The 9316-nt window shown below is 41.2% G+C and overlaps 1 protein-coding gene across 4 annotated transcripts; it reads left to right on the forward strand.

Annotated features, from left to right (window-relative positions):
- Positions 1 to 600: 600 nt before the first annotated feature.
- Positions 601 to 8640, forward strand: LOC123113126 (cation-chloride cotransporter 1). Of its 4 annotated transcripts, none has more exons than XM_044534266.1 (14): positions 601 to 788; positions 945 to 1138; positions 1886 to 2035; positions 2210 to 2288; positions 2667 to 2758; positions 3105 to 3219; positions 3475 to 3575; positions 4048 to 4109; positions 4370 to 4618; positions 4702 to 4816; positions 5712 to 5906; positions 6214 to 6614; positions 6903 to 7064; positions 7150 to 8640. In XM_044534266.1, the coding sequence occupies exons 2-14, from the start codon at positions 954 to 956 to the stop codon at positions 8247 to 8249; spliced, it is 3006 nt and encodes a 1001-aa protein (XP_044390201.1). In that variant the 5' UTR covers positions 601 to 788; positions 945 to 953; the 3' UTR covers positions 8250 to 8640. The 4 variants fall into 4 exon arrangements, with proteins under 4 accessions (XP_044390201.1, XP_044390203.1, XP_044390202.1 ...); XM_044534268.1 differs by having other exon boundaries at positions 1895 to 2035; XM_044534267.1 differs by having other exon boundaries at positions 609 to 792.
- The last annotated feature ends 676 nt before the right edge of the window (positions 8641 to 9316 follow it).

A 9316-nucleotide genomic window follows, 5' to 3' on the forward strand; every position in this document is an offset into this window, starting at 1 on the left:
AGATGAGGACGAAGACGAGGAAGATGATTGATGTGTCTTTCATTTATGTCTTGAACTTTAGTTTGCATTTTGAACTTGGTTGGATGAACTTGTGGGCATGAACTTTTATTCATTAACTTGTTTGTGTCAAATTTCACATGTTCATTGCATTTTGATGAATGTTTCAAACTCATTTTGTGTCCAAAATGCCATATATGTTAAATGCCCGGCGAGTCGCGCGCGCTGTATTTTTGCGCGCTGCTGGAGCCAGCGCTGGCAGCCGCGCTAAACCGGCCGAAACACGCGCGGCAAACAAGTTTTTTGCGCGCGGCGCGAAGAGCGGCTGTTGGAGATGCTCTTAGGCCTTGTACAATGGGTGATGCTTAAAGAGATGCTTCGAAAAATAAACCACGTTTTTTTGAAGCATCGGTGCCTATTTCTATAGAAAAGATGTTTAGTTAAGCGTCTATCCTGTATAAATAAGCACCGATGCTTAAGAAAAACCTAGTTTATTTTTCTAAGCATCTTCCCTAAGCACCTCCCATTGTACAATGCCTTAGGGACTTGTATACAGATGGTTGAAACGTTTTTTCTTTGAGGTCAAAAGTCAACGCGCAAGGCAGGGACCTTCGTGGGGAAGCAGATCCCTCCCTCCTTCCCAGCGTCAACTGCCGTGTCCTCGACTCAAAGACGGCCGCTTTCCAGGGTGCCCACCGCAAAAGGCGAAGCAAACCCACCCACCGCCGGCGAGCGACCGGCCGGTCTTTCATCGCCGCTGCGAGCGCCCCCCCAGCTCCCCGTCGAGCCAGGTGAGTAAGCTTCCGCCCACCGCGCCCCTACGCCGCCCCTGCTTTCTCCCCGCGCTCTTGCCGGCCTCGGATTCAGATCCACGGCCACCAGGAGCGCTCCGGCGCGTGCTCTGGAGCCTGGATCTCACGGCGCCGTCCGTTTCATGTGTGATGCAGCGAGCCGCGATGGGGAACGGGGAGATCGAGGCCGCGGAGGAGGGGCTGCCGATGCCGGCGCCGCCCGTTGGGCGCAGGTACCGGCCGGTGGGCTCCGAGGACAGCGCCGTCATCCAGATGACCTCCATGGAGCCCGCCCCCGGCGGCTCCACCTCCGTCACCGGTCACGACGCCGTGACGCCCCAGCCGCCTAGGTGATGCTGCCATACATACTTCGTCTCGTATTTTGTGGCATTGTTGTTTGATAGACTACCAGTATAAGTGTCTCGGATTTAGCAAATGTTGAACTGCTGCCAATTCGTGCTTGCATTGTCTTGACTTAGTTATTTAGCAGAATGGGGTGTTCAACTGAACAGTTGGATTCGGATGATAGTCTATATGTGTTTAGGAACTGACGAGAAGCAGTGCAAATACATGTGAAGTTGATTTCTGGCACTACAGTTTTAGGCCTTGATTATAGCCTTTTGGAGTTGCTTCTTTCATTTAAAGCTCAGGGCGATAAGAGCAAGGCCGTGAAATTCGCAAGTGTTATGTTTGTTTGCAGAATATCTTCAATCAATGTAATGCCATCAGTTTGACTTCTGAAATTTGGTGATGATATCGTTATCTCTTGGGTTTACTAAATTTGAATGACTCTGCACTAGATATTTCTTTTGGCATACGATGTTCTGTGTGTACTCATATATCGATGTTTTGTGTGTACTCATATATCGATGTTTTGTGTGTATACTCATATATCGATATTTGATGTCGAGCTTACTTATTTTCGCATGAGCAAGTACCTTTTCGTTGTACCTACTGGCTTCCCTGCTCCATTTTCTATTTCTGGTTGCATATTCCATGTCATGTTATCAGGCATAATTTCTGCAGATTTCGTTCCATGACAATAACTTTCTAGAAGTAAATTTATGAACTCATACTTACTCTCATGTATGTCATAGGAACTTTAGGCCTGGTGGTGCTAATCTAACTATTGATCCAAGCATGCAAGAAGGTTCTAGTGATCATGCTACATCCAGTGGACCTCAAAGGGATTCAAAGCTGGAGCTTTTTGGGTTTGATTCACTTGTGAATATTTTGGGCCTCAAGAGGTACAATCCATCTTTTTGTAATTTTATTTAGGCCGCCTTTAAAACTTGTGATCAATCTCCTTTTGTTAAGGAAACATAGTATTTGACTAATATATTAAGCATGTGCTACCCAAAGAAATAGTTTGAACCATTGGTTTTACTTTATGACATAAGCATCTGGCTGAATCTGAACAGCATGACAGGAGAACAGGCCCAAGCCCCTTCGAGTCCTAGGGAGGGAGAGGATATAGCAATCACCATTGGACGTCCAAAGGTTGTCCCCAGTTCCAACATTTGCGATGAGTGCCATCTGTTTGATACTTTGTCACACTTCTCCTAGTTAATCGTGAATAACTAGGAGTTAGTATATTTGGACTTAGTTGACAGGAAAGAGTAGTACTTGGGCTCAGTTTGTTTGCTGATGCCGTCACCTATAGGTTTTGATGATTTGCTACATCCCTAAATATATCTAGTCAACTCTAAGATGCTGATTTGTACATTTGAGTTTCATTCGTGATGTCCAATAGTCGTTCAGTGTTCCATTGATTTTCATTGGCCTGTATGTTTCTGTTTATTTGGTTTACGTCATTTGGATATAGGGATATTTATGAAAACTGTATTACTTATTCCGTTGCTTTCATTTGGTTCGCAGGAAACTGGACCTAAGTTTGGTACAATGATGGGTGTCTTTGTTCCATGCTTGCAAAATATCTTGGGAATCATTTATTATATCCGTTTTACCTGGTAAGTATTGGTATTATGTGCACTTGTTTTGGTTACTGCACATGAACATTTAGTTCCTATTTGGTTATGTGCAAAACAAAATTTCTATATTGCCATGCTGGTCACCGTAGTGTTGTTATCATTCTTTGGCATTTTTTGGTTCCTAACTGTATGAGCTTTTCCGATGCTAGAACCAAGTAAAATTAACCAAGTTGCAAGTATTAATGCCTTTGGTACCTTATACACCTTTGTAGCCTTGTTGGAAGTGGTATTTCAATTAATGTGATGCCTGTGTCCCCTTTTCAGCTACAAAAATAAATCATTTTTGGTTATTCAGCACTGACTAGCATTTGTTTCGTTTCTATAGGATTGTAGGTATGGCAGGCATATGGCAATCACTTGTTTTAGTCTCATTGTGTGGTGCTTGCACATTTTTAACCGGCTTATCATTAAGTGCCATTGCAACGAATGGGGCAATGAAGGTATGCTGACCAAGTGACCATTCTACTGGTGTCGAGTTCGTGCAATAGGGTTCATACCTGATATGTGTTAGCTTTGCTGGTTTATTGTCTTCATTTGCGGTCTGTGGAACCTGGTTCCTGATATGGTCAAATTCCATTTGTATGGTCAGTCTTTATTGCTCGGAATACTTCCAGAGCTTGCTTGATGTGTGATGCTGCTATCTCGTCAAACTTAAATGTATAAATTAGCTGATACACATTTTGTATGATCCATAGGGTGGTGGACCATATTATCTCATTGGTCGTGCGCTTGGTCCTGAAGTTGGAGTTAGTATTGGATTGTGTTTCTTTCTTGGAAATGCGGTTGCTGGATCCATGTGAGTATACACTTCAAATGCCAACTACTTGTAGCTCTCCTTCCAAATTCCATTTATCTTATGTTTGCTTGTGTACGAAGTTCTGATGATATTTCTGCATAAGCTGCTTGGAAGCTGGCATCATATGAATTCTTCATGTTAGTATGTGATTAGTGGAATGGTTTATAGTAGAATGTGTAGTGGAGAAATTTAAGGGTTTTGTGCTATATTTTGATGCTTGTTGGCCTTGCCTGCTACCAATGAATGTTTGGTTTGCAGAAGTTCCAAAGGCTGGTTTTGTATAATAATGTACACTGAAACCAATATGTTCGAAAGAAAAATGTTTGGATTGGCAATAATGATAGAACAAAGCTGAATTTGTAATATAAACTTTTAGCTTTTTGGCCCATTGGAATTTTGGATGATCCAATATTTAGTTTGTTAGTACTTGTTAGTTTGACATGTATTCATGCTAATTTACCTGCCAATTCAGGTATGTTCTGGGTGCTGTAGAAACCTTTTTGGATGCCGTTCCTTCTGCAGGATTGTTTCAAGGTAAGTCACAAGTGATACTAGTCATTAAGTTTTGTTTGTATTTGCAATTGTCGAGTAGAAATGTTGAATTATTTCCAAGTAATTAAAGTGTAGACCTTGTACTTCAAACTTTTGTTAGAGCATAGAGATGCCTGTATTGAAATTTATTTGCAGTGCTAACTTGGGTTTATATTCTGTGAGAAATAGTGAAAAGGAAGCAGAGTTATTATTTTCCACTTTTGATTTTTATTTGACTAACTTATAGCTTTTTAATAATGCAGAGAGTGTTACAGTGGTCAACAATACATTAATAAACGGTACAGCAACAGCTGGCACAGCGACTATATCGACACCCAGCTTGCATGACCTTCAAGTATATGGTGTTATTGTGACCATACTGCTCTGTTTTATTGTATTTGGTGGTGTCAAAATCATCAACAAGGTTGCACCTGCCTTTTTAATACCAGTACTCTTTTCACTGCTGTGCATATATCTTGGTGTCTTCATTGCACCGAGACACAATGCTCCAAGTAAGTACCATGTGGCTTATATGTTGGATAATCATTCATTATGCATTTCTGCATTCAATTGTAATGCTGGCTTTCCTACTTAGAGGGAATCACTGGGTTGCGTCTAACCTCACTCAGAGACAACTGGGGTTCAGAATATCAACGTACAAACAACGCTGGAGTTCCTGATCCAAACGGTTCAATATATTGGGATTTCAAGTAAGCTTATAACATCTCTAAAAAACTTGAAAAATTATCTATTAAATGTGTATTTATTCTCGTCATTCTATTTAATTTTCACTTGACCCCATGAACTTTGACCAATCATGGCAATGATCCCACTCCCATTATATGTTAATAAGGTCAATACTGATGGGTGTGAGTTTCCTCACATGCATGTTCATTCTATTAGAGAGATTGCAATGTTTCACGAAGTTTATTATAGAGTAAATTGCACTTTGCATCAGGTTTCGCAAGATTTTCAACTTTCCATCAGGTCTGGCGCAATATTGTTGCAATTTGCACCAGGTCCTGTAAAAACAAATCATTCATTTGTATTATGGGATAAAATATAAATCTATAGATTTTAGTTAAAAAATATTATTGTGCCAGACCCGGCGCTTATTAAACTTCTAGGATAGCTTTACTGGAGTCAAGTTGGTCTAACTGACCGAATTACTTGGTGTCAACTAGGGTCACATGGTAAACACTTGCTTACATAGCGCATAACCTGATGGGTGCATAACAGGGACTGCAAACATTAACCCTAGTTCAGGCAGACCCAAGAAGCAAATTTCCCATCTACTTTATGGGATAGTCTCTAACCAGAGAAAGGTCCACAATATCCCCTCCTATCTTCGATGCAACAATGAAATCAACCTGCCTGCCTCCACATCAGCAACTTCCGTCAACTCACAGCTCTCGGTACTATTTGACCAAGGCCGACGAGTTTAGGGACTATACAGGCTTATAAGGGCCTAAGTGACATTGAAGGCTGATGATGAATCAAACTCTATTATTGGAAACAAATAAGTTTTTGGACCTGCAAGATAATTTGTTAATTCTTTGTCTGTGCAAATGCAATTTTCCAACACATTTTTTGTATACTTTTCAGTGCTTTGGTAGGTCTCTTTTTCCCAGCAGTCACTGGAATTATGGCTGGTTCAAACCGATCTGCTTCACTCAAAGATACACAGCGTTCAATACCAGTTGGAACATTATCTGCAACTCTTACAACAACTGTTATGTACTTGTTATCTGTGCTGTTGTTTGGAGCTTTGGCCACAAGAGAAGAGCTTCTAACTGATAGGTACATGTTTCTCAATGCTGCAAGTTATCACTGCTTCCGCTTCAGAATTGTAGATAATGTGTCCTCTAGGGTTTAGAATATTTTGTATGCTTCAGTTCCGTGTTTATGATGTCGTCAGGGCATGCTTATTTGCTGTATCAGTTCTCACTGCAACAGCTATTCTTCTGACAGTTATATAATGCACATATTTCTTTAATCTATTTTTGTTTCTGTATTCTTTTATTGAAAAACTATGTCCGTGTTAGTCCCATAAGCTGCTACATTACTGAGTTGTTGTGTGGTTAGCTCATAAATATCCTTTATGCAGGCTTCTTACCGCTACAGTGGCATGGCCTGCACCAGTAGTGATTTACATTGGTATCATCCTGTCCACTTTAGGTGCAGCGCTACAGTGTTTGACAGGGGCTCCAAGGTTACTAGCAGCAATAGCAAATGACGATATCCTTCCAGTCCTTAATTACTTTAAGGTTTCTGAAGGAGTCGAACCTCACGCAGCTACTCTATTCACAGCATTAATCTGTATTGGATGTGTGATTATTGGGAACTTAGATTTAATCACACCCACTATCACTATGTTTTTTCTGTTGTGCTATGCTGGTGTGAACCTGTCGTGCTTTCTGCTCGACTTACTTGATGCTCCAAGTTGGCGCCCTCGATGGAAATATCACCACTGGAGTCTTTCACTTGTTGGTGCATTGCTTTGTGTTGGTACGCCGTTTGACTCTTACCATTTTATTTTGTCATCCATTACATTAATCCTGAGCTGCCTGTAGTACTTTTTCTAAACATTAATATCTGTAACTTAGGAATTATTTTGAATTTTGATTGAATAATTCTGTTCACAAGCATGATTTTTACTCCAACCAGCTTCTCGTAACCTGTATTGATGCATTGTTTAGTTCGTATTTCTTGTGGCCCACAGCTAGTTAAAATGCATCCTCACATTGTATTTATGGTCGGGTTTTTCACTAAATGGATCTTCCTCTCAAATTTCAGTTATCATGTTTTTGATCTCCTGGTCTTTCACTGTTATCTCCCTTGCCCTTGCAAGCCTCATCTATTACTATGTGAGTCTAAAAGGGAAGGCTGGAGACTGGGGAGATGGGTTCAAGAGTGCTTATTTTCAGTTGGCATTGCGAAGTCTCAGATCGCTAGGAGGTATGACTTTCTACATGGCAAAGAAATAGTTATTTGTAATCTATTTACACATTATTCTAACACTCACTTACTGTTCTTCTCACAGCAAACCAAGTTCATCCTAAGAATTGGTACCCCATTCCTCTGATATTATGCCGTCCTTGGGGTAAACTTCCAGAAAATGTCCCTTGTCATCCAAAACTTGCCGATTTTGCTAATTGTATGAAGAAGAAGGGCCGTGGTATGTCAATATTTGTCTCAACAATTGACGGTGATTATCATGAGCTGGCTGAGGACGCTAAGACTGCCTGTCAGCAGCTGGAGGCCTACATTGAGTACAAACAATGTGAGGGTGTTGCAGAGATAATCGTAGCACCTTCGATGTCTGAGGGCTTCCGCAGCATTGTTCAGACGATGGGCCTAGGGAACTTGAAGCCGAATATTGTTGTGGTGCGGTACCCTGAGATTTGGCGCCGTGAGAATCTGACAGAGATACCGTCAACATTTGTGAGTATAATAAACGATTGCATCATTGCTAACAAGGCAGTGGTTATCGTGAAGGGTCTTGATGAGTGGCCTAATGAGTTCCAGAGACAGTATGGGACTATTGACCTGTATTGGATTGTGAGAGATGGAGGATTGATGCTTCTTCTGTCTCAGCTCCTGCTCACAAAAGCGACCTTTGAAAGCTGCAAGATCCAAGTCTTCTGCATAGCTGAAGAGGACACTGATGCTGCAGAGCTAAAGACTGATGTCAAAAAGTTCTTGTACGATCTTAGGATGCATGCCGAGGTCATTGTCGTGACTATGAAGTCATGGGAATCTCACATGGAGAGCAGTAGCAGTGGTGCTCAGCCAGATGACTCCCAAGAGGCCTACACAAGTGCACAGCAAAGGGTCAGTGCATACCTTTCCGAGATGAAGGAAACCACGGAAAGAGAAGGACGGCCGCGGATGGTGGATGGGAAGCAAGCTGTTGTGAATGAAGAAAAGGTCGATAAATTCCTCTATACAATGTTTAAGTTGAACTCCACAATACTGAGGCACTCCAGGATGGCAGCTGTGGTGCTAGTGAGCCTCCCTCCGCCACCGCTGAATCATCCTGCATACTTCTACATGGAGTACATGGATCTGCTTGTAGAGAACGTCCCACGCATGTTGATAGTTAGGGGATACAGAAGAGATGTTGTCACATTTTTTACTTGATCAAATATAATACAGTCTGAGCTCTTGTGCCCTCCTAGCAGCAGAATGGATACACAGATTTGCAGAATTCACCACAACTGCAGTTGGAAGGCCTCTCATTGACAGCTATCTTATGAGATACACTGGGTGGTTATTGCAATATTAGGTACACAAACATTAGTATATTCATTCTTTTACTGGACACAAAAGAGATGAATATTGGGACATTACAAATTTTGTAGCCCTGTTCTCCATACCTTGATAGTTTTATAGAAACACAATGCCTCCTATTTTTCACCGGAACAGTAGCGATAGTGATCCTGTTTGTGTTATTTAACATTATCTGTACACGATCTGAGATGCTGTGCAACTGTTGTTGAAAGGGAGCAATACCAATGCTATAATTAGAGAATATTCTGGTAATGCCCGATGCCGATACATCTCTTGGGAACATCAGCTGATATGATGTTTTACTGGACTTGTGTTGACATACTAGGAAGTCTTTATTATGCATTGCACTGCTGTTGTTGTCACTACTGAGAGTTCTTCTGTCAAATACAGAGTATAATAAATTTTGTTGGTGTGAATTTTTTCCTGTCATATTTACTATGGTAAGGTGATATGATCCCACAGCATGAATATCTCTTTACGGCTGTTACTTGTCTAGGCGGCTAGGCTTCGCCATTATGTTGAGATGATATGTTCTACTATTTGGTTAAGTGGCATGATGAGAGTTATCTGAGTGATGCTCGGTTTTGTTAGCAACGCCTACCGAGTACCAACTCGATGGTTATATATTCTGTTATATTCCTCATTCTGTTATTTCCTTTTTATATTTGGTTGTGCAATTTGTCTATTTGCAAACGTTAAATATGACCACTCTAGCAATTTATCCTTACTCTACATATTATCTGCAATGAATAGTGGAATGTTTGAATGGAAGTCAATTATGGAGCTCCAAAACTGGCGGGGAATAGAAGCTTGCAAATGCCACACTAGAAATACCCTTCCTCTGAACTTGAAAAAACTATGATAAAACCACACCATTTTCTTTGTCAAACTACCCATGAAGCTGCACTGTACATGTT

This window comes from Triticum aestivum, chromosome 5B, assembly GCF_018294505.1.
Source record: "Triticum aestivum cultivar Chinese Spring chromosome 5B, IWGSC CS RefSeq v2.1, whole genome shotgun sequence".
NCBI classification, from domain to species: Eukaryota; Viridiplantae; Streptophyta; class Magnoliopsida; order Poales; family Poaceae; genus Triticum; species Triticum aestivum.

Excerpts from the sequence above, each read along its gene's own strand:
- LOC123113126 (XM_044534266.1), top strand. The coding sequence starts at position 954 with ATGGGGAACGGGGAGATCGAGGCCGCGGAGGAGGGGCTGCCGATGCCG. Across the intron at positions 4,619-4,701 it reads ACCGAGACACAATGCTCCAA|AGGGAATCACTGGGTTGCGT; the intron begins GTAAGTACCATG and ends TTTCCTACTTAG. Across the intron at positions 4,817-5,711 it reads TCAATATATTGGGATTTCAA|TGCTTTGGTAGGTCTCTTTT; the intron begins GTAAGCTTATAA and ends TATACTTTTCAG.